Source organism: Aquarana catesbeiana, linkage group LG08, assembly GCF_042186555.1.
Source record: "Aquarana catesbeiana isolate 2022-GZ linkage group LG08, ASM4218655v1, whole genome shotgun sequence".
In the NCBI taxonomy this organism is placed as follows: domain Eukaryota; kingdom Metazoa; phylum Chordata; class Amphibia; order Anura; family Ranidae; genus Aquarana; species Aquarana catesbeiana.
In genome coordinates this window covers 153,915,171-153,939,464 of record NC_133331.1, presented here as the reverse complement: position 1 = coordinate 153,939,464, position 24,294 = coordinate 153,915,171, and the positions used below count along the sequence as shown (strand labels likewise).

General features: G+C 45.1%; 1 protein-coding gene across 1 annotated transcript in view; it reads right to left on the bottom strand.

Moving 5' to 3' along the window:
- ADAMTS14 (ADAM metallopeptidase with thrombospondin type 1 motif 14) overlaps positions 1-24,294 on the bottom strand; it is a 351,673-nt gene that overhangs the window by 88,547 nt on the left and 238,832 nt on the right. Inside the window, exon 14 of the mRNA XM_073596577.1 lies at positions 13,128-13,251. Coding sequence (XP_073452678.1) covers positions 13,128-13,251 — 124 coding nt within the window. The remainder of the gene's footprint in view (positions 1-13,127; positions 13,252-24,294) is intronic.

Here is a 24,294-nt window from a genome sequence, read left to right as displayed (position 1 = left end):
CTCCAATCACCGGACAGAAGGAATGATAAGATCCCTTGTGGAGAAGTGAGAAAAGTCCTTCTGATGTAACAAGTGACAATATCCTTCATCAAATGAGTCCAGATACGCTTACGAGAAATGGTGGACCTCCCTGCCACAGAAGGTCAAATGCACGTGTATCCCCACTTGTTACATCAGAAGGACTTTTCTCACTTCTCCACAAGGGATCTTATCATTCCTTCTGTCCGGTGATTGGAGTTTACATCTGGATTAGACTTTTATATGCATATTTTTCCTTTTTCCTTTTATTTAGTTATATGCACTGCACTTACCTTTTATTGTAACATTCTAACACTAACCTCTCTAGCCCTGTAAAGTAAAAAATCAGTATACTAACCTTTTTGGAAGCCGCTCAGACCACTTACCTTTTATTTTAACATTCTAACACTAACCTCTCTAGCCCTGTAAAGAAAAAAATCAGTATACTAACCTTTTTGGAAGCCGCTCAGACCCGATCTCCAGCGGAGGAAGCTCTGATCCCATACTGACCTGTCAGCCACAGCGTTGCTGTAGAGGCAGGTGCAGAGGACATGTCCGTCAACAGAAGCCCCATAGTAACTCTATGGGTGACGTCACTTCCCATTCATTTCACAGCCGTTATCGGTTGTGTCCTCTGCAGAGCTTCTGCCACTGGAGATCGGGTCGGATCGGCTTTAGAAAAGGTATGTATACTGATTTTTTCTTTTCAGGGCTAGAGAGGTTATTGTTAGAATGTTGGTGGCTATAGAGGCAGGGATTTTAGTTTTAGCCTGGACTTCCACTTTAAGTAGAATTTCAAACACAGTCCCAGCACAGATACATTTACAGGGGCTGCTTTATCTATTTTCTGCAATGGAGTACATTTTAAAGCAGTATGAATAGAGCTTGATAGGACCTTCTGTGCTATAAGAAATGTAAAGCAGGAAAAAAATCTCTTATTACAGACATACACACTATGCAACTGAAGTAAATTGAAATCTGCAGACTTGCAATAAAGCCTGCTTCAAATGGAAGTCAAATGAGGTTCATAAAGATAAGCTTTTTAGTGCCTACCCAACTTTTGGACTACAGAATGAGGGACACTTGATGGAAGAAGTGATCTGTGGGACAGAGGATGAGAGGCCAGTAGGGCAGGTACAGGGGTCACCAGAACAGAAGACTGTGGGTCAGTAGGGCAGGATACAGGGGTCAGCAGGACAGAGGACAGGAGTCAGCAAGGCAGGATACAGGGGTCAGCAGGATGGAAGACAGGGGGTCAGTAGGGCAGGATACAGGGGTCAGCAGGGCAGGGTACAGGGGGTTAAATCCACCTCATTCCTCCTCTTAACCAAAATCACACCCCCGTTCCTCCTCTTAGCAAAAATACCCCCCCCCCCCGTAGTCTCGGTACATTCTCCACCCCCTCTCTCCCCCCAAACTTACAGGCAGGAAATTGCTGGGGTGGATGAGGGGTTGCAGGCTGTTCTCTCCCCCTCCTGTCATACCAGCACCCCCCATCCACATTTCCTGCTGCCGGAAGATGAGCAGCTGTTGGAGGACATAGGGAGCACTAATCATACCGTGTATAGTCCAATGTACTATAGATCTGGCCATGACATGACTCCTCCCTCCTGTCTGCATCACAACCAAGGAGGAGGAGGAGCCGCAAGCCACTCTACAGTGTACTGTGTATGTGTGCAGCAGCCAGAATCTCTCACTGCCGGCTGCCTGTCACATTTACACAGCAGTGCCGGACCCCAGACTCCCTGCACATGCTGCAGGGCAGGGTGCTCATGCTAGTGCACCAGGACTTACATCAAATCCCTGAACAGTTGTATAGAAGCCTGCAGCAATAATTGCATTTATAAAGCCCCAAAAAATGAAATTTTCATTGCAAGCTCTCTTTATTTTGTAAGCAACTGTTTGGGGAGCCAGTCTGTATGATGAGGCCACAATGTAGTGTACGGGGCACAAGATTAGAGATTTTTTGCATAAATTCTGGTGTCTCTATCACAGACTTTGTATTTCTACTTCTGTAAATGATGCGGAAAAATTGTTCTTTGGGTGTCAGTGGCGCCATTCCACCGTAACACTATAGAGGTACTCTTGGTGAAAGCAAGAATTGGCCATGCTGTCAAAAATTGGAATGATATGCACCTGTCAAACAGGTACGGAAAAAAATGTTCTTCGGGTGTTAATTGTGCCCATGAAACCTACACCAAAAACATTCTTCCAAATGAAAGCAACACCCAAAGCACTAGACAGCCTAGAAGTCCTGCATCGATTCCACATCCCAAAAACACTTAATCGGCGACATTGGCATCCGGGGCTTCAAAGCTGTTGGTAATACAGGACTAATTCTTTGTGATAAAAGTCAGACGGTGCACGGAGTTTGTGGACATACGCGTTCTATGATCAGTAACAAAACCTCCAGCAGTACTGCATGCCCGTTCGGAAAGCATGCTGGATGCAGGGCAGCCCAGCAGCTCAATAGCATACTGGGCAAGTTCTGGCCAGTGGTCTATTTTCATGACCCAGTAAGCCAGTGGATTGTCGACTGGAAAGCTCTCCATCTCTGTTTCGCCCCTAGATAATCATCCACCATGTGATGCAGATGCTGTCGATGGGATGTGGAAGCTGACAGCCTTGGGTGGCGGGGACTAAAAAAAATTCAGAAGTGCATCACCTAAGCGGCTGCTCCTCTCTTGACCAACAGAAGCCTCAAAACCGCACTGTAACCTACCAGAGTCGGAAAAAGCGTTTGATAAACTACTCTTTAAGGTGTCCTCAAGAGATTTCATCTTCTGCACTCTCTCTGGGGACGGGATGAGCTCTGAGACTTTCCCCTTATAACGGTGGTCAAGGAGGGTTGCCAACCAATAGTGATCCTTTTCCTTTACGCCATGTATTCTTGGGTCCTTTTGCAGGCTTTGAAGCATAGGGGAGCCTATGCACCGCAAATTTACGAAGGCATGAGAAGCAGACTCCTCGGGTCACTGAGGATTATAGTATCTGGGACTGCCTCCTCCCAGCCACGTACTACTACCAAGGGTTCTGCGGATGGAAAACCACCTCTTACTGTTTGACGTATGTGTTCCTCTGCTTCAATGCCTCCGAAACTGCCAGAATCCTCCGCCTCCTCCTCTCTCTCCTCTTGTGTGCTCTGTGGCATAGCAACAGAGCATGGCAATGGTGTCTGCATAAAGTGAGCCTTGAGAGGAAAGGAAGTCCCCCTCTTCGTCCCGCTGCTCTGCCTCGAGTGCCCTGTCCATAATGCCACGCAGAGTCTGCTCCAGCAGGAATACAACAGGGATTATGTCACCGATGCATGCATTGTCACGGCTCACCATCCTTGTGGCCTCCTCAAATGGTGACAGTACAGTGCATTCATCCTTTATGAGCAACCTTTGGCGTGGGGGAAAAAAAGCAGAGTCAGCCTGAGCCTGTCATTGTGCCATACTCGCACAGGTATTCGTTGACGGCATCTGCTGCATGTGCAGCCGCTGCAGCATTGCCAAAGTCGAGTTCCACTTAGTGAGCATGTCACAAATCAGGCGGTTCATGGGCAGGTGGAATTCCCGCTGAATTTCAGCCAACTGAGCACTGGCTGTGTATGACCACCTAAAATGGCTACACACTCTTCTGGCCTGCTTTAGTAGATCTTCCAACCCTGGGTTCCTATTTAAGAAACGCTGCACCACCAAATTGAGGACATGTGCCAAGCATGGCATATGTGTCAACTTTCCCTGTCTAAGAAAGTTTGTGCCATTATCACACACCACTATTCCTGGCTACAGCTGGCGTGGCATGAATTACCTTTGAGCCTGCCCCTGCAGAGCTGCAAAAATCTCTGCGGTGTGGTTCCTGTCCTCTAGACACACCAGCTGAAGCACTGCATGGCACCTTTTAGATTGACTCATTGAATAGCCCTTTGAACGCTTAGGGGGTACTTGATGTTCATAGGACAATTCAGCAGAGGAGGGCATGGAGGAGGAGGGGGTAGAACAGACTAATCTGGCATCATCACCAGCTGTATGGAGACATGGGGGCACAGCAAGCTGCAGCACTGAGCCCTGTTCTGCATCCTTCCGAGTTGCAAGCAGAGTTACCCAGTGTGCTGTGAACTAAATATATCATCCCTGCCCTTGCTTGCTGGACCACGTGTCATGAGTATGTCATGGACTTTGCAGCTTACTGCCTTGCCCATCGATGCCACAACATTGCCTTCCATGTGAAGGTAGAGAGATGGAATGGCCTTACGTGAAAAGAAATCATGACTGGGAGCCTGCTATTGTGGTACAGCACATTCTGCAAATTCACAGAAGGGGCAGAATCCACCAGGTGGAAAGGCAGAAGTTGTAGAGCCAGGAGCTTTGACAAGCTTGCATTTAGACCCTGGGCATGTGGGTGGCAGGGACTGTAGGACTGACCACAGCCACCTTTGGCTGAGGACTGACCACATCCACCTTTGCCTGTGGACACATACGCTGCTGGCCCCCTTACAGTGCCATGGGAACGTCTGCCTCTCCTTTCTGTCCTCACAGACATGATGGGGGAGTGGGGGGTGCTTATTAACAAAATGTATTAAAGATGTGTAAGTAGTAAAGTAGTATTTGGTGCACTTTAATTTGAATCACGACACAAACACTCCACGGATACCCTATAATATACTGCAATAAACTGCGTCAAACGCGCAGTAACACGCAGAACTATACGCCGTTAAACTTGCAGTAATGCAATGAAATATACAGCGTTAAACTTGCAGTAACGCACACAACTATAGGGTGTTAAACTTGCAGTAATGCAAAGAAATATACAGCGTTAAACTTTCAGTAACTCACAGAACTTTACAGTGTTAAATTTGCAGTAACTGTCAGGGCTGGACTCAGTCCCTCCTTCTCTGAGCTGGCTGCTCAGCTGTTGGCTAATTGCCAGCTCCCATCTCTCTCCACAGTTACTCAGCTGTTGATGATCCTGCTTGTCAGTCCTGTCTACTTAAGCCGTCCAGTCCAGAGGAGCTCTGCCTTCACCTTGGTCACATCACAAGAAACTAACTCCTGCGTTCCTGTTTAAAGACTGGCTTTGCTGACATCCCTTCTGGCTCCAGATCCTGCTTGCTGTTCCACTACATTGATCCTTGACTTCTGGCTTGGCTGACTATCCGTTCCAGTTACTGAACTTTGGCTATGTTTTGACTATGTTTCTTCTTTTTACTTTTATTATTAAACAAGCGTGATTTAACTGTACTTCTGTCTCAGTTTGATTTCATGGTTTCTGACAGTAACGCAGTGAAATATATGACATTAAACTTGCAGTAACGCAATGAAATATACAGAGCTAAACTTGCAGTAACGCAATGAAATATACAGCGTTAAACTTGCAGTACCGCAATGAAATATACAGCGCTAAACTTGCAGTAACGCAATGAAATATGCAGCGTTAAACTTGCAGTGACGCAATGAAATATACAGCGTTAAACTTGCAGTAACGCAATAAAATATACGGCGCTAAACTTGCAGTAAAGCACAGAACTATATGACGTTAAACTTGCAGTAACGCAATAAAATATATGGTGTTAAACGATCACTACACTCACACTGACTGAACTATCCCTACTTTCACACTAATGTAAAGATGAATGGTCGCACTACACTCACAATGACTGAACTATCCCTACATTCACACTAATGTAAAGATGAATGGTAGCACTACACTCATACTGAACTATCCCGAGATGCTCACTAAACTGATATTCTACAATGATAATAGAATCAGAATAGAACACTACAGCACACTGTCTAATAGCACTGAACAGAGCCCCGTTTTCTCTCTCTCTCTCCACGCTGCTATCACACTACAAATGGCCGCTATAGAAAGAATACTTTTATAGTGTGGGGCGGGATTAAGAGCAATGAGCCATGATTGGATACAGTCATCATAACAGCATCCAATCATGACTCTGACAGTGCTCTGTGCCCTGATTGGGCAAAGCTTTTATTGCTTCAGCCAATCAGGGCTTTCAATGCACTGTATGGCGGCACAGTGCATTGTGGTCGTTGGCGGGCTGAACAAATGGTCAAAAGACCCTATAATTCGGTTGTTTGGAGAACTTCCGAACAGCCAATGTTCGGCCTGAACTCGTGCTTGGGCCGAACCGTTCGCCCATCCTTAATCAGGAGTACTGAATTGAAATTCACAGAAGTCCGGTCAGTAAAACTTTCTTCCTGCAGAGTTCAGAATCTCATTTATGTTTTATGACTCCATCCTTCTTTCACATCACAACCCCCTTTCATATCACAGACCTCCCCTTTGCACATGACTGTACCCTTCACAACACAGTCCACCTTACAATCACCAGTCTCCTCTCCTCACATCACAGATCACTTTACATCACAGCCCCCCTTGCAATCAAAGATCCCCCTCACATCACAGCTCCCCATTGCAATCAAAGACCCCTCCCCCTTCTCACAACCCTGTCCTCACATCACTGTCTCCCCCCTACATCACAGCCCCCCTTGCAATCACAGACCCCCCTCCTCACATCACAGCCCCCGTTGCAATCCCATCTGCCCCCCGCTCACATCACTGTCCCCCCTTACATCACCGCCTCCCTTGAACTCACAGACCCCCCTTCCTCAGATCACAGTCCCCTTTCCAACTACAACCCCCCTCACATCACACCCCCCTTTGCAATCAGAGCTCCCCCTTACATCACAGCCTCCTTGTAATCACAGTCTGCCCCCCACATCACAGCCCCTGCCCTCTCAAATCACAGCTCCACTTACATCACAGTCCCTGTTTGCAAGCACAACCCTCCTCCTCACATCACAGCCCCCCTTACATCACAGCCCCCTCTTACATAACAAGCCCCCTTGCAATCACAACCCACCCCTCACATCACAGCTCCCCCCATCACATCATAGCCCCCCTTACAATCACAGACCCTCCTTCACAACTCAGCCACCACTTCCAACACAGTCCTCCCTTGCAATCACATACCCCCATTAAGCCACAGTCCCCACTGCAGTTACAGCTTTTACCCCTTCACAGTCCTACTTTAACACAGAAGGGAAAAAGGCACAGCAGGGTGGACTCCTCTACTGTATGTACTTGCCTGCCTCCACCGCTGCTGCTGTTAAACTCACAGCAGGGCAGAGGGTGGGAGACATGGCAGAACTGCACTGAGGGCAGGAGCTGCCCAACTCTTCTCGTTAACAAGCGTGATTGGCTGCGAGGACCGCCTTGCATCCCAGCAACCCATTATATGCTTGTTAAAAGAGAAGTGTGAGGTTTATAAAGAAACAAACAATCATGCAGAAAACTTTGCCCCAATTTCCTTCAATTTGAAAAGTTGGGCAGCTTTCGCCATCAGTGCAGACCTGCTGTGCCTCCTGCCCTCTGCCCTGTTGTGATTCTAATAGCAGCAGTGGCGTAGGGCAGGAAAGTATATGCAGAAAAGGAGTCCATCGAGGCTACCAAGTGGTGCAGCCGAAATTATGACAGGACTGTGTCTGGACCTAAGTCCACCATTAGGTGACGCTTTATGTAGACATTTAAAGTTCATGTATAAAAACTCTGGGACAGTTTTTATTGGTGAGTGCTGTGCTCCACTCCAACTTCGAAAACAGATCCTGTAAGCATGTATACATTTTGTATTTACTATCATCTGGTATAAATCACACATGCTGAACATCTGGACTTTATTGGAGTTCATCAGCTGTGTGACTTCTGTGCTTTTAAATAAAACTCTAATCTTTGTGCAAATGATTGGATTTATTTCTGCTAAACCTAAATTTCATTATCAGAGTGCATTTCTTGACATGAGACATACAATTCTTTATTATACCTAGGGCTTGGCAGCAAATGTCATCAAATTTACCATTTCCATCATGAGGCCATGTAAGAAGTAAGGACTAACTACAGCTGGAACCCAAACAATATTTCAGCAGATTCTTTTCTCCTTTAGGTTGGGTTCACACTATTGCGAATTGGATGTGGCTTTACCCGCATTCAATTCGCATGGCAGGAGATTGTGACCGGCTCTCAATGAAGCCGGTTCACACATCTCCACAGTGGCTCCAGTGCGAATTGCACAGGAGTCCTGTGCGTCTTTTGGTTCATTTCAGGTCTGAATTCAGCCCAAAATTCGGGCTGAAATCTGACCTAAAACGGTGAATAGAGATGCACCGGACTCCTGCTGTGAGCCGCTGCGATCTCTAGTGTGAACCCAGCCTTAAAATGCAGCGTGTTGCTGGGTATTAATATACAGGAACATGTTCAAATGCATGCCTCTCTGCTGTGAACAGACAGCAGTGATTGCACACCCTTCAATATGACCTACTTCTGTAGGTACAATACACTCTGCTCCTGATCACTTCCCTATCTTTGGGAATACACTCACCTGACTGCTCATGCATTTGATGAGTGCTGCTCATCCATTTAAAGGAAGCTTTGTATTTTTATCAATGAATGCAAGGCTTCCCCTGATTGGCGGTTTATCTGCTACTACCCACGGTTGCGTCATTTAGGAGCCGCTTCTCTTTCCCAGCCTCGGCCGCTGTAGTTCTCTGCATGTCGGGAGGCACCATGGTAATATCCTGGGTGCAGGTGGCACAGCTCTGCATTGGAGGGTGAGTAAACAGCTGAGTGCTGGTATTAAGTGGACTTCGGGAGACACAGCTCTGCATTGGACGGGAACGAGAGCTGCTGGCTGCTTTTCATATTAACCAGCAAGTGATTGGTGGCTAGGACCACCCCGCATCCTAGCCACCAATCACTTGCTGGTTAATATGAAAAGCAGCCTCGGCATATTACCATGATGCCTCCCGACCTCTGCTTGATCTAAGGTAGGAGACTGAAGGGCAGAGGACACAACGGGGGGGGGGGGGTGATGTGAGAGGAGGCAGTGCTGGAAGGAGGAGGCTGGCTGGATATTCAGAGGGCAGAGTACACTACTGTGGGGGGTAAAGGGGGAGGGGGGTAAGTGCTGTGGGGGATTGTGGAGGTAGGCAGTGCTGTGGGGGGGCTGTGAAGAGGCAGGGTTGTAGTTTGAGAGGGGGCAGTGCTGTAGGGGTGTGAAGAGGGCAGAGCAGATTACTGGGGGGCTGGGGATTTGTGATGTAAGGGTGAAGATACGGGGATGCAGGTGATGTAAAAAGGGCAGATCACACCACTGTATGGGGATTTGTGATGTGAGGGGGCAGTGCTGTGGGGAGGAGTAATGTGAAGGTTGCAGTGCTGTGTGTGTGAGGGGTTGATGTGAAGGGGGCGAGACGTGAAGAGGGGCAGTGCTGTGGAGGGGGGAGGGGTTATGTGGAAGGGGGTGGGGGCAGGTGATGTGAAGGGGGCAGTGCTGTGGGGGAGGGGTGATGTGAAGGGGGCAGTGCTGTGGGGGGAAGATGATGTGAAGGGGCAGAGGACACTACTGTGTGTGTGTGTGTGTGTGGGGGGGGATTTGTGATGTGAGGGGGTGGGTGATTGAAGGAGTCTTCATACAAATGTGCGATTCGGACCTCTGCTGGTAGATAATTTGGCTGATCGGACCTCCGTAAAACTGAATTCAATACCCCTGTACCCCTGTACTAGAGCCTAAAACAGCACTCTCAGTGGCACAAACAAGCTATTTATTTCAGTTACTTATATGGTCTCAACAATTTACGCAGCACTTTTCATATATATTGCACATTCACATGAGTCCCTGCCCTTAAGGAGCTTACAATCTAAAGTTCCTAACTCACATTCATGCATATACTAGGGCCAATTTTAGACATTTAAAATGATTGGTCTTCCATACTCTGAAATTACTGAGCATATTAGATGTCCAAACACTTGATATTCACATGATTGATCCAAATCAGCAAATCACCAAGTAGTGAAAGAATGACAAGGGCAGTACCCCTGCAGCATGCAAGTCAATGCTGGTGTGATATTACTATCTCAACAGGCTTTTATAAGCAAACCCTTCACAAGAGTTAACTTGCTAAGCTTAAAGTGGATGTAAACCATCACATATTCCTAGTGAAGTGAACAGCCCCAGATGATATACAGGGATGAAACAAATCTCCCTACAAACGTTTTACATGCATATCTGCTGTCTCCAGCTTTATCTACTGTTTAGAAAGTGCAGATCGTGTTAGGAGATTTTCTCTTTCTGTTTAACATGGAGTGTAAAGTATGGGCATACAGCCAAAACAGCTGGAAAGGCACACACCCCCTCTTCACATGTGACATGGCAAGCTGCCTGCTAATCTATTTATAGCTCCCTCCTTGACACAAAACTCTGTATGTGTCGAAGAATTTGTCAGGAGTTATCAGGCTGATAACAGAAGAACAGAGCAGGAGACAGCCACGGGACATAGGGCTTTGAAGAGATATAAGAAAACACTGCAGATATATGTGCCCCAGTGAGAGCAACAGTGAGAGTTAAAGCATATTGTTCTTATTAGGCTTGGTCTGCCCCTATGCACTTTGCTTTTGATCTATTTCTATCGTGGTTTTAGAGGTACATTTTGTGTTTTTGTGCATGCATTTTTTGACACATTTTTCCCACGTTTTTTGATGCGTTTTACATTGTTTGTGCTTTTTTGGCCAATTTTTTGTTAGGCAGATAAAAAAATATCCAAATAGAGTCAAAATCGCTGCAAAAACATACTACATGCTTTTCTACGGCTTCTCCATTGAAGTTAATTCAACAAAAAATGCACCGTTCTGCATTTGAAAAAGTCCCAGACCCTTTCCAAAAATGCAGCGGCTGAGAAAAGCATAGATGTGAACGTGTCCTATAAGAACGTATCCTATGGACTGTTGTGTGTTTCTGCAAAAATCAGAAAATGCTTAGGTTTGAACCGAGCCTAAAAATGGATCTTAGAGAAGGTGTGCTATACCTGTATGTTACTGTGCTCCAAGGAGATAAAAATAAGTATATTTTGAATTTTGCTTGCATTATATTCCACACAAAGGTATTGGAGCAATAAAGACTACGTGTAATAAAAAATGAATAGCCTTATACAGTAAAACCTTGGATTGCGAGCATAATTCATTCTGGAAACATGCTTGTAATCCAAAGCACTTGTATTTCAAAGAGAATTTCCCCATAAGATTAAGAAATAATGGAAACTCCAATGATTCGTTCCACAACCATTTATTCATAAGTCCTTCAGTCTATAGTCCATATAAAAAGATTATAACAATGTGATAGGTTGTGTAACCATAAAATGTCCATTCACAAATGGAAGCCTCCACAAGGGGATTAGAAGCAAAATCCAACAGGAGCTACAGAGTAGACGCTTCTAAGTGTAGCAATATGGTTACTTTTAATGAAGGTACCACATTTAGCAACTCACATAGTTGATGATTAAAATTGGCACATCTAAGTATGCAGGCATCCGGGGTAAAGCTATCCACATAGATCATCCCCCGCACCGCCGGCTCTCACCACTGTCAGTCTGCAATCGTGACCGGGAAGATTACCCTGCATTAGAGCAATCGAAAAGCGTGGCTTGAATCGCTAATGGAGCGCAGCGTGGAAGGGACGATGTCAATGGCGGTGAGGAGGATGGTCTATATGGACAGCTTTACCCTGAATGCCTGTATACTTAGATGTGCCTCTTTTAATCATCAACCATGTGAGTTTCTAAATGTTGTAACTTAATTTAATGTACCTGTATTGCTACACTTAGAGGCGCCTCTCTTCTCTTTTATTTAGTTGTGACATGACGCTACTTGTATATTAAGACATCGCTTGTATATCAAGTCAAAATGTATTTAAAAAATTTGCTTGTCTTGCAAAATGCTCTCAAACCAAGTTACTTTCAAACCAAGGTTTTACTGTATACAGTATAGAGTACATGATGCATCTCTGCATGTCACTAAGTGAATAAAGGGTTTCTTGAGCTCATTGACAATCTACAAAGCGTATGGAAACTTGGTTTTTGGAAATGGATTGAGCCTTATCCAAAAATGCACCCTTGTTCTACCTGCATAGGTTTACCAAAAATATTTTTTTGTTAATGCTTTTTTAAAGGTTTTTAAAAACCAAAAGAGAAAGAGGCTGCAAAATGACTACATTGAAAATGTGCACCAGTTGGAAACCAGCCTTTTTGAGGGCTTAAGAAGAGGTTTCTTTAATGCTCTCACCATTGCTGGAGATGTGGCCAACAGGATGGAGCGAAGATCCATGTTTTTTGGAGCTCTCCCTGTATATGAGGCTTCTGGGACTCCATCAAGAATCAATCTTTGACCTCACCATCTTAGAGATAACCCAGCTGCATTTCTACTTCACCTTACCCCTCTCTCCACAACATGTTACAAAAAATCTCTTTTGATTTATCTATTTAATGCAGCCAGGGCATGTATGCTAGCATACTGGAAATGTTCAGAGTCACCCCTGCTACAGTTGTGGTTTAGAAAGGTTAATGAAATCAAGTATATGGAAGATCTCACCTTTACACTCACACACAGGGGAGAAAAGTTCCATGAGACCTGGTTCAGTTGGGTGGACTACACATTTTCTCAGATGTACCAAATTCTGTTGGCTTCTGGCTGATGAACTAAGAAGTCCATCTTCTGGCCTGTTTGAGGCCTCTGTCCATCCACTGCTGTACATGGTTTTGGCCCCGCCTCACTACTCTTTCACCCCATCCATTATTGTCTCTACTTCTATTGCTTGGGTTTATGGTTACTTCTTTGTCCTAGGCCCAAGTCTAGACTTTGTTCTAAGCTCTTATTCCCGGGGTTTGCCCCCTGAGGGTAAAGCTGTCAATTCCCGTTTTATCTCCCAATCCCCACTATCTTGGCAGGAGCTGCATTTTAAGTCTGTTAGTAGACTACAGCCAGTTTCCAGAGACTCTTATTTTGATTTGCTGAATATGATGTACTATAAATGTTTTATTTATGTGTATGTTGCTGGGACCTCACTGCAGAAATAGATTGGTTCTTTGCTGGGGCAATTTTCATTGTACTCATTTCACAACCTCTTTCTCTGTGTGTTTCTTGAAACCTTTACAAAAGAATTAATAAAAAAACTCTTTGGTAAACCTAAGCAGGTGGAACAAGGATTCTTTCTTGGATATGGAGTTAGCGATTGCATGAACACGGGAAATGGCTGATAAGCACCATGTAGATTTACTTACGGGACTGCTTTGGTGATTTAGCTAATGTTCCCTTTACAGTTCGACAATGTGAGTTATCTCCTCCGCAAACCCCACACTTATCATCTTCTTTCAGGGAGCCAATTTCCTTGTCACATCCGATATGCTATAGTAGAAAGAAACAACACAGACACACAGTGTCAGATAAATCTCTTCGAAACTCTTCTGAATTCAGACAGCTGAACATACCATTGGGGTAGTGCTGTATTTTATTAGTAAAGTCAGTGTTAATTTACAGTTTATAATAACTTCCCTATCTGTATTTGCAGACCTACTTGACTTGAAACGATCATTATAACTTTGTATAGCAAAAAACATGACTGATAAGCAGCTGACTTGTGAATAGACAACAAAGTCAGACAAACAAAGCTTTATTGCAAAATTTTGGATAATTCCCAAAGTTTTTTTGCATGTGCATGAATAAGGTGATGCTGTGGGTCACAGTGGACAGAGAGCTTGTATAATGATGTGAGTATCAGAAAAAATAAATGTTTTTGGACCTTTCACAGATAAATGTTTACAGATAATATACATAGACATCTTCTCTTGATAAATGCTTGATAAAAGACATTTTTTTTATACTGCAATGGGATCATTGAATATGCTGTATTTCAGGATGTACACTCACACAATTGTTACTGTATATACAAATGACAACAGTTATTGATATACCTATACTCTGTGTTTGAGTACTCCAGAACTCAATACAATCCTGCTTGTTTCATGTCAGCGGCTCACCAATTAGTGAAGAAAGCGTAAGGACAACAGCCCCAAAGCATGCAGGCTACTTAGCCGGAAGTTTGGCTCCCCCCCCCCAGTCAGTTCATTTACAGAGAGCAGCGTGATTTGCGCATGCACAGTAGGGAACTGGCTGTGAAGCTGCAAGGCTTCACTCCCGGTTTCATTCAGTGGAGATGGTGGCGGCAGCACCTGATAACTGATTGAAAAATCGTCTCAGGGTAAGACACCGCTGGATTCCTGGACAGGTCAGCAGCAGCCGAATTTTTAGCTGCTGACTTTAATTGTTTGTTGCAGAAGCCTGGAGCTCCTCTTTAAGTATATAAAGTGTTCTGTGCAGTTCCAAAATATAAGTGAAAATGTCTCTCTCCATGAAGTTCCACAGTGGAGTGCTCCCCTCTGTGTTCCCCCACTCACTGACAGTGTTTGACTCACTGAGTCAAACAGGCAAATAGGTATGCAGAGAAATGTTTCGCCCTTTATCCTCCTTCACTCCTCCAGTGAAATGGCCAGGCTCAATGCAGCATATTCATACCATAAAGAAGGATCATAGAAATCTCCATAGTGTAATATCATTATATAAAGATTATATTATAAAGATTGTGGCAGAGCGAGGCTCTGCCCCTATGAAATTGGATGTAAAAGAGACACAGAGTTTGCATATCTGCGGACTGCAAGACTACAGAGTGTAGAGTTTAAATGGAGAAAACTGCTCTGTCAGTTTTCTCCAAGTTTTGCTAGTTCCGAATGGGATTCTGTAGTTTGGAGATCCCTGAGAGTCATGGGTGGGACGGGGTCTCCAACCCTGTGTCCGGGTCTTGAGAATAGCAAGCAGGGTGTGTGCCCAGCTGCACACAGCCCATATAACGAGGGGCTGGTGTGAGCAGAAGGTGGAAGGAAGGTGGAGTTGGAGCAGTGGCTCCTAGTGACTGTCTCTATGTGAAGACAGAAGCTGTGTGCATTGAGGGGCTTGAAGCCTGTGTGCGTGTAAGAAGCCTGAAGCTGTGTGCATACAAGACTATGGGCCTGGAAGAGCTGGTGGTTTGAGGGACCAGTACCTGTAGCAGCAGTGCTGTTGAAGAGTAGCCAGGTGGGCTTGTATTGTCAGTTGTGTCTGAATGACGTTTAAACCCCTGCGTGGGATTCCTGAGTGGACTTTTGCTTTGTTTTTATCATTTAATAAACGTGGGCTACCAGGCCCTTAACTGTAAACGCCTGTCTGATGTGGACTCACTACATGAAAACGCATCTACCACTGAGCTGAACAATCCCCCATGCCACAAGATTAAAAAGCAATTGCACTTATATTCACAAACGCCTTGGCGTGAGTTTCAGCTGTATAATGTTCATCACTGACCCTCCCCGCTTGATGCATTTCACCTCTCCCACTGGGGATCTACAGAAACTCTCAAGACCCCCAGTGGGAGGGGCGAAACACGTCAAGTTGGGACGGTCAGTGACAAACACTATACAGCTGTAAGCTAACTCACGTTGAGGTGGCGATTTGAGATGTACACGTGATTTAATTACATTTTGTGAATGTAAGTGCAATTTCTTTTTTAACTTTTAATAAAGTCTAACAATATTACACTATGGAGATTTTTATGACCCTTTTAATGGTATGAATTTGCTGCAGTAAACTGCACAGAGCACTTTATATACTTAAGCACCATATTCTGTTGTTGACTCTAGAATTAAGATTGACACTGGTGCACTGGAAATGTTTGTGTATGACTATGAAATTTACATTTATATGTATTTAAAATTTAAGGTATATAAGAGCACAGGTATTTATGCACAAGAGCACTTTATATCATTTGAATTGATAAATTATTGTTTTATAAGAGCACACATGTAAAGATAGACGAGTAGGAGCAGCGCTGTAACTTTATCAATTGGTTTATATGGTTTTCTTATAACCTACAGTATATTACAGCAGCAGCCCTAGTAGCCATATTTGTATGTGATACATACAGTATAGATAAGATCTTTACCGTTTCCATAGCGCGGGTTTATTATAATATTACTAATCTATTCACAACCACTACTTAATGGCTTTGTAACCTATTTTTTATGAAATTGTACCTTACAGTGTTTTTCTGTAATTTCCTCTCTGAGCTCCCAAACATTTTCCTCCTTACTTCTGTTTGCTTTAAGCGAGCACCCGGAAGTGACGTAGCGTGCGTGGCGCCGTCATACGCAAACATTTTCCTCCTTACTTCTGTTTGCTTTAAGCGAGCACCCGGAAGTGACGTAGCGTGCGTGGCGCCGTCATACGCGTTTCGTCATTGACGTCCTCAACATCCCCACCGTCGCTGAGGACGTCAATGACGAAACGCGTACGACGGCGCCACGCACGCTACGTTACTTCCGGGTGCTGACTCTGTTGGAACGCAGGTGGAGCGCTAACATCTCGGCCATAGCCCGCGCTGTCGCCTCCACGCTAAATAGGCACGTTCCACTAGTGTATGCACCCTGGATGGTATTTTTTGACCTACCAGCACTGGATTCTCTCTATATATCTTTTAGATATATACTTTTTAGTTTATATATATTTTTTAATTTTAACTATTTTTACCTGATGGTGTAATTAATTGGAAAAGTTGTGGAATAAAAACGGTTTTACTTTATTACACTATGGGAGCACTTTATTCCTTTTTACATGAGGGAGCCATTTGAGAAAAACACGGGGAGTGGAGACCAAAACTGGACACCTCAGATGATCGCGGAGGAGAGGAGTTTGTGGCCGTGATACCCTAAGCTGTTTTGCCCCTGCAGGGGCTGCAGGATTCGGTGAGTGGGGACCCGAGAGGGGGAGCACAATAAGTCACCATTATCATCTGAAAGCACCGTTGTCACAGTTCGTTTGGAAATCATTTGAATATCGGATTTGAAGATTTTGATCACCACATGGACTATAATTATTTATTATTTATTACTTATTACCAAATCGTTGTTGTACACATTATCTATCACTAAATTGTCATTGCACACACTTGCACTTATTTGAGCAAGAATGCATGTGATATAAGGGAAAATTATTGATTTAGCACACCTGAAATTGGGAATATATATTTTTTTTTTTTTGTCAGATGTATGAATTATGTATTGCTTCATCTGAAGACTGCATCGTTGCACATTAGGTTCTTCACTTTATTAGGTTGATGGTACTCCGTACCACTAATAGGGGTATAGCTGGAGTAAATAATTGGTTCCAGTCACAAGGAACCTTGCAACAAAAAAACTTTTCCCCCAACACTCTAAAACCCCATTATCCTAAAGGGAGCGCCATACCCCATTACACAATCTATACATTTTGCGGAGTCTCCTTAGGGAAGCTCCTTTAGGGGGGCTGCATACCTTACATTTTATCCTAAGCGCAGCACTTTTATATATACTAGTTTGCACTGTAGTTTACGTACATTGTGAGTTATGAGGCACTATACAAGGTATAGCTTATGATGTCATGGCAGGAGAGGCCGTAGATCACAGCCATGTGTTGTTTATAAAAACGGGCTAAAACAAAATGGCGGCAATCGGGGACTGCATTCAGTTTATCACAGAGAGCTACAAGAAAATGGCGGCAATCCTCACTATGTTAGAAGGCTGGCCGGAGAAGGGTCACGGGGAGTCCGGTCAGATCAACATGTACAACGGGGGAGCGCCTCCTGTCACCCCTCCTATGTCCTGTATATGGAACGCTCCAGATAGAATGTATGGAGAGTATGCATTAGACATGTGCACACTGAAATATTTTGTTTCGGAATTTCATTTTCATCCAAAAAATAAATTTATTTAGTTACTCCCGAAATTCGTTTTTATTTATGTCGTTTTTCGTTAAAAATTGCATTCGTCCGAAAATCCAAATTAATTAAGGTCGAATCTGTCATTGAAGGCTTATGGTGTCTGTCGAATGTTCAAAGAAGATTCGACGGAGCAGCTAAACTGTACGTGTACATTTCCAGTCGAATTCTCTGCCTACACACACACACACACACACACACACACATCTGTTATGTGCAGATCGGAGATCCCCGGCAATTCCCGGGGAGGGGGACATTCCCACTTCCTATTCTCGACGATCGTTCAGGATCTTAATATTTTATGTGATCGGTATAAGGGAAATCATTGTACTGATCAGGCATGTTAGAATGATTAGAAACAAGTACATTGTGTCATGCGGAGAATGGACTCTTCACTGTTATAGTATAAAACTCTGTATGTTCACTTTCCTGTCAGCATTTCGTTCATTTCATTCGTAGCATTTCAGTCATAGCATTTTAGACGCAGCAGTTCATTCATAGCTTTTCATTCGTAGCTTTTCATTAGTAGCATTTAATTCCTAGCTATCATTTGTAGCTTGTCATTAGTAGCATTTCAGTCATAGCATTTCATTTGTAGCATTTCAGTCATTGCATTTCGATCGTAGCTTTTTCATTCTTGGTTTTTCACTCGTAGCATTTCGATCATAGCATTTCCGGTCACAGCATTTCGATCGTAGCATTTCTGTCTTAGCGTTTTGTTTGTAGCTTTTTCATAGCATTTTGTTTCTTAGCATTTCCTGTGTAGCATTTCATTTCGTAGCATTTAATTTCGTAGCATTTTGTTTGTAGCCTTTTCCTGTCGTAGCCTTTTCCTGTCGTAGCCTTTTGTTCGCTGCTTTTCTGTTAGCTAGTACTCACATCTCAGGATCTGTCACATCTACAGGTCCATACGGGCTGAGGTTTCATTTTTAATTGAATGTCGTCCCACTATCTTCTCGCCCAGATACCATACGTCATACATGCACGTTCACCATTATACCTTTACTACTACCCACCACAGTCTGTAGTTACCTCAGCCCTAAGTGTTCGTTATTAATTACCTGTCTTGGCACTGCAGGTTGCTCGGGCTCGCTTCACTCGCTGCATTCACTAGGGTGGGGTTGTCATTAGGTTCACATTCACGCGCTGTTGGTCTTGTCATTTCTGCATCCACATCCTCATACTTTTCAGGTACCAAGGGGTGTTGTTTCATGGGCTGGTTGTCTGTTTTATTTTCTCTGGTTTTGTTTCCTTTGATCAGGGGATGTCGTGCGTGTCGAAAGCGACTAATTTGCATTCATCTCTCCAACACCGCATGAGGGTTTGGTGCATGGCAGCAACCCGTCAGAGGGGTGGGACCATATCTAAATTCATAGCGGAGTTTTATTGCTGGTGTACCCCTTTCCCGGCCTCAGCTGGGGGGGCAGTACTCTTCAGGTTATTCCCAACTCCGTCCTAACCTCTTCCATCCACCAGCACAGAACATGTTTCCATGCATGTTGTTTTAACTCAGATTCTTGCGGTACTTAATGCGCTCTTAAACGTCCATTCTACAATTGCTAGTCAGGATGGAGGGGTTCTTAGCCCACTCGGCTAGAGCGGAGGGGTCAGCTGTGCCCCTGGCACCTGCTCTTCTCAGTATGCCTGCAGTCGGTGCTCAAGCAAGGTGGGTTTTTTTTCCACGGTTACCATCGGTTTTTGCAGCAAGGTGGCAGCCACTTTGGCATGATTCCAGGTGGTGTCATCTGGGAGCAATTTTGACATGCAACTTTTCGGCAGACATTTCACCAACCAGGTTTCCCCTGTGGGTGCCAAATGGCAGTCATAAGCCCAACTTGGATTTCAGTAGGTTTTTACACAGGCTTCATCACTCTCCCGTCCGTCTTTCAATGTAGTCACCGGGCTTCAGTTGTCAGGCTTGCTTCCATGGTCAATGAGTTGCTGTAGGCCAGAAGTTTCCAAGGGGTTCGGGATTTGTCCGGTTCTTTCTCCACCTTTCTGCATGGAGGGTCGGGCCCATTGGGATGGTCAGGTAATAATACAGTACCACAGTAACAGTGTCGGATTAAAGCATTTGTACTTCTCTGCAATTATTCCTCTGGCAGCTCTTTTCTCCCTTTCCCCATGCATCCTCTCTACAAACAGTTTCGTTCTCACTTCCTCGTTTACTTACCAAATTAGGCTCAAATCTGAAACCCCTTTTCTGGATGTTCGTCAGGAGCAGAGGCAACTTTCGTAGGTCCCAAACAGGGGTCCCTTCTTATATAATCAAGTACATGGGACACTGGAGCTCCTCCTGTTTTAGCAGCTTCTTACGTAGACCTCTTTTCTGTAGTCATCCGGGCATTCGCTATTTTCTGGACTCTGGATGGTTGTTGCCTGCCCTTCATTAAAGCTTTCACATCACACCTACTTTGTGTCTCTTTTTGCCCTCTTTTAGGCATACTGACCAGCTAGGCCAAGGCATACTTCAGGTCTTGGTTGTTAGGGTTATTGCATTTCCAGGTGAAGACTCTGAATACAAGTTAGAAGGCTGGCCGAAGCCTGAATTTGTAGGAGGAGTCTGAGGGCTATATATCCCTCCTCCTCCTCCATCAGTTTCTTCGTCAGCTCATTTTTGGGTTCCCACCCACCCGTTCCCCCATACTTCATTATTTAATTTACATTTTTATTCACTTTCATTCATGGTATGCCCTCTTTTAGGCATACTGACCAGCTAGGCCGAGGCACACCTCAGGTCTTGGTTGTTAGGGTTATCACATTTCCAGGTGAAGACTCTGACTACAAATATAGTATGGAAAAAACGTCAGCCAATCAGTATTCCCAGAGGAAGTCACGAGACTGTGACAAAACAGGAGGAGGAGCTTGATCGGCTGACGAGAGAGGTACCAGGAAGTGTTGCAGAGCTGGCATAGGACAGGGGGAACGCCGTGAAAACTGGGGCTGCAGAACCGGACCACAGGTGACTCTATCACCCCTCAGCACTATAGCACTTTAAAAGGCGTTTTTTATTTATTTGAAATGTGAGTTGTATATATGTGGAGTTCTGTTTGCAATTAAAAAACTTTTTAAACGTTATCACGCTATTGCATGCTTCTGTCATTTTACGCATGTGATGTATATGAGGAGGGTCTCTGAACATACCAGGAGAAAATAGTGACCTCTGAGCTGGGTTATTATTGGAAGTAGCAGGTGGCCTGTGTTCCATACAAGTGTCCCATAAACCTGCATACGATAAAGGAAGTGTAGCACCTTCTACTTTCAGGTAGGTGCTAGATTAGTATTTTTCTAGTGGTAGGGTTCAGATACAGGTAAATTTAGCCTGGCCTGTGTTTTATTTAAGGCCTGGTTGTTTTGATCTGGGAGTGGGAGTGTTGGTATAGTGGGGGCCACCTACACTTTGGCTCAAAGATGCCTCCTCTGCTTCTAGAAGAATTGTTCTGGAAGAGAGACTGGACTTGAGACCTGAGTGGCAGGCAGCTCATGTGAGGAGCCCTGACCAATCATTAACTTGCATTAGCAGGGGGCGGGCCTCCTATATGAGCTGGGGTCACATGCTTCCAGGGAGGAGTTCTGGAGTTTGAGGAAAGACAGCATGGTGTAAGGGAGGTGCTGTCCTGGGCGTCCCCATGCAGGGACGTGCCATGCACCGAGGAGGAGGGATGGAGGAGCCATCTGGGAGGAAACTGAAGATAAAGATCTTTGGCTCTGCTGAGCGCATCGGGCTTCTGTGACCGGGGAACAAAGAGCTTGGATGGGAAGAAGATCAAGTGAAGGAAGTAGGAGTAAAGCAGCGGAAGTAGATCTGCATATCGGATTTCTGTGACCGGGGAACACAGGTCTTAAACACAATGAGAAGGTCAGTGTTACATAAGAAGCGGAAGTACTGGAGAGAGTAGCGTAGCATACTGTGTGACTGGGGGGCACAGTATGGACAGAAGTGGACGGGCTGGAGCAATAATCTGTCGTTTATCAGGCGCCAAGTTCATGTTTGCAGTAACTTTCAGAGACTGTGGGGCTGTTTAGTTCATTGAGCCATGGAAGATAGGCTATATAGGCCTTTGGCTCTCTGATTTGTAGCAGGAATACCACATCAGTCTAATACAGCCGAATTATTCAGAGTGATTCATCTTGTTTAACTGGAAGCCATGAGTGGTAAATCTTCAGTCAGATAGATAACAGAAGAAGCAATAGTCTGCAGTGAGGACTCTACAGGGGAAATCCATTAACAAAGCCAAGGCCATGGATGATAACCTATCCTTTTGAAATCTTCTTGGGCATCTCATGCATCCCTCATATCTCTCCAAGTTTCATCCCACAAATAAAAGCAAGAAAACGGAGCAATTGACTGTTTATTGTCTTTTGGGTGATTGATGAGGGGATGGCAGCAGGGTGATTGGCGGATTGCTATAACCAACTCAGCAGCCCTTACTAGGGTACCACTACAGAAGCAAAGGAGGATCTCTGCAGGTTTTTGCTATCAATTACAGGCTTATTTTTTAAGCACCTAAGGTGAGGGTACACCTGGTGGGGGTTGTGTGTGCACAAAGCATGAAGAAACAATTATCACATGGTTGATGTTAATATGGACGTTTGCGGTTTTAGTTTAAACACTTGTAGCGCTGGTAGATTTTTAATCTACTGTTGATAGGTAAATTTAGTGGGTTCTCTGTTTATACATAGTCAGATTTGCCTCTGTTCCAGCTTGGCTGAGTTGCATGTAATTTCACACTGCCCCTGTCGGTGTCGTTGTTACTATGGGCCGGTGTTAGAAAGGCAACACGTTAAAGTGTGTAAGTGCTCCTCTGTCCCGGAGATAACTCGGTGGAGGTGGTCCTCCAAGTTGCATTCTGGGAGAGGGTATTTATGGGACAGACGCCATGTTTTGGGGTTTTGCCCTTCCTGGCCGACAGGTATGCGCTAAGAGTACTACCTCGTGGTCCTTCGATCGGGAGGCCCATGGCGCTGCGGCGTGTGGGTGGGCCCAGAGGCTTGTCTGGGACCTACCACAGCAGCAGAGGAATGGTCCTGGGCTGTCTATCCTAAGTGAAGAAGATCCCATGGGAGGACCTGTCATGGAAGGATCATGCAGAGTACTGGTCTGGAGAGGGGCCTGGTATCCTAAAGTAATCCTACCGCATAGTGCTGCCAGGTTGGCTTAAAGGTCCTAGTACTATGTCCGTTGTTCATCATAAACCAATACATCCTGTGGCAGAGGATCGTATGGGTTTTGTTTCAATCAAGTCTGTGGCAGAGACTTTTGTTTGTGCTGCGTACTGGCTGCTAGGTTAGTGAGAGAAACCTATCCAGGCGGGCAAAGATTCAACCCTACAGAGAGAATATATTCAGCTACAAGTTTTCAATCCCTAATGCTACACAAAGAACATTAAGAAAAGGTATTTGAGCTTCCCTGCAACTTTCCTTCTGCCTCTTTCCTGCTACTTCCTTCAATTTTATGGTTATTAAAGCATTGGAAAAGGTATTCAAGTGTCCGGTGCCTACATTGTTTATGGTAAACTCAACGGGACCCTAGACCCGGTTCTGGTGAAATAGAGGTGAAGAAGGTGATGGTAACAGCCCGCTTAAACCAGCAGCTACACCAAGAGTTATTGCTACATGTGGGTGCGTCGACCGGGATTTGTTAGCCGTCAACCTCCCGCAACCCTGAGAAGTATTTCACCGGGAGTTTATGTTGGAATAAATTACTGGACTTTGTCATTTTTCGAGAAAAGCAGGGGTTAAAGTTGCAGGACTTTATTTCTGACTGCATAGGCTGCGGGTGAGAAGTAAAGCCCGGGAGCTACGTGATCAGAAGAACAAGTGGGAGGAGCCTAACCTACTTGTTACCGCGTGGGACGCGTGTGTGTGTTTGGCGCCAGAGAAGAAGAGAGGCCTCGTGATCGTGCTGAGAAGATCAGAGTGAGGCCATGTCTTTTTCATTGATACAGCCAACTGTGGGACCTAGGATGTTCCCTATGAGTACCGCTGTGGGTGCTATGTTGACCGAAACCTTGTTGACAGATACCGGTATTCGTCTGAAACCGCAGGGGAGGTTTGTTCTCTACACAGTCGGGGATATTGAAGGGCTGGGCATGCTTTGCCACAAGTGTGAAGGACTGGCCATACATCTCCGTCCATTTGGTTGTTGTTTGCAGTGCGGAGAATATTTGTTCATTGTGGAGCAACCTACTATGTTGCCCCGTGCTTATCGGGTGGACTGGGCTACAGGTATTGCCACAGTGGAAGCTGCTACTATTGCTTCTGGAGAGCGACAGGCTGTGATTTCGTCTGTTGCCACCGAGAGTGTTCCTGAGGGAGATACCGCTCTCACTACTTCATCAGCGGACATTACTTTGATTTCTGCATCCACTACACCTATCCCCATTGCACCTGTCCAGAGGAAGGTGGGATATGTGAGGGCTTGCCGCGGCCCTGGTCGAGGCCTACCCCAGAGACTACCCGAACCGGAGCCTGAGAAATATATGGATCCGGAGAAATCCACGTCAGGAACGGGTGAGAGATCAGAGGGAAACATGTCTGGGACTCTGTGTAAATATTTGCCAGCAGAGGAGTTGAGAGATTCGGAGATAGATTCCATGTCGGATCTC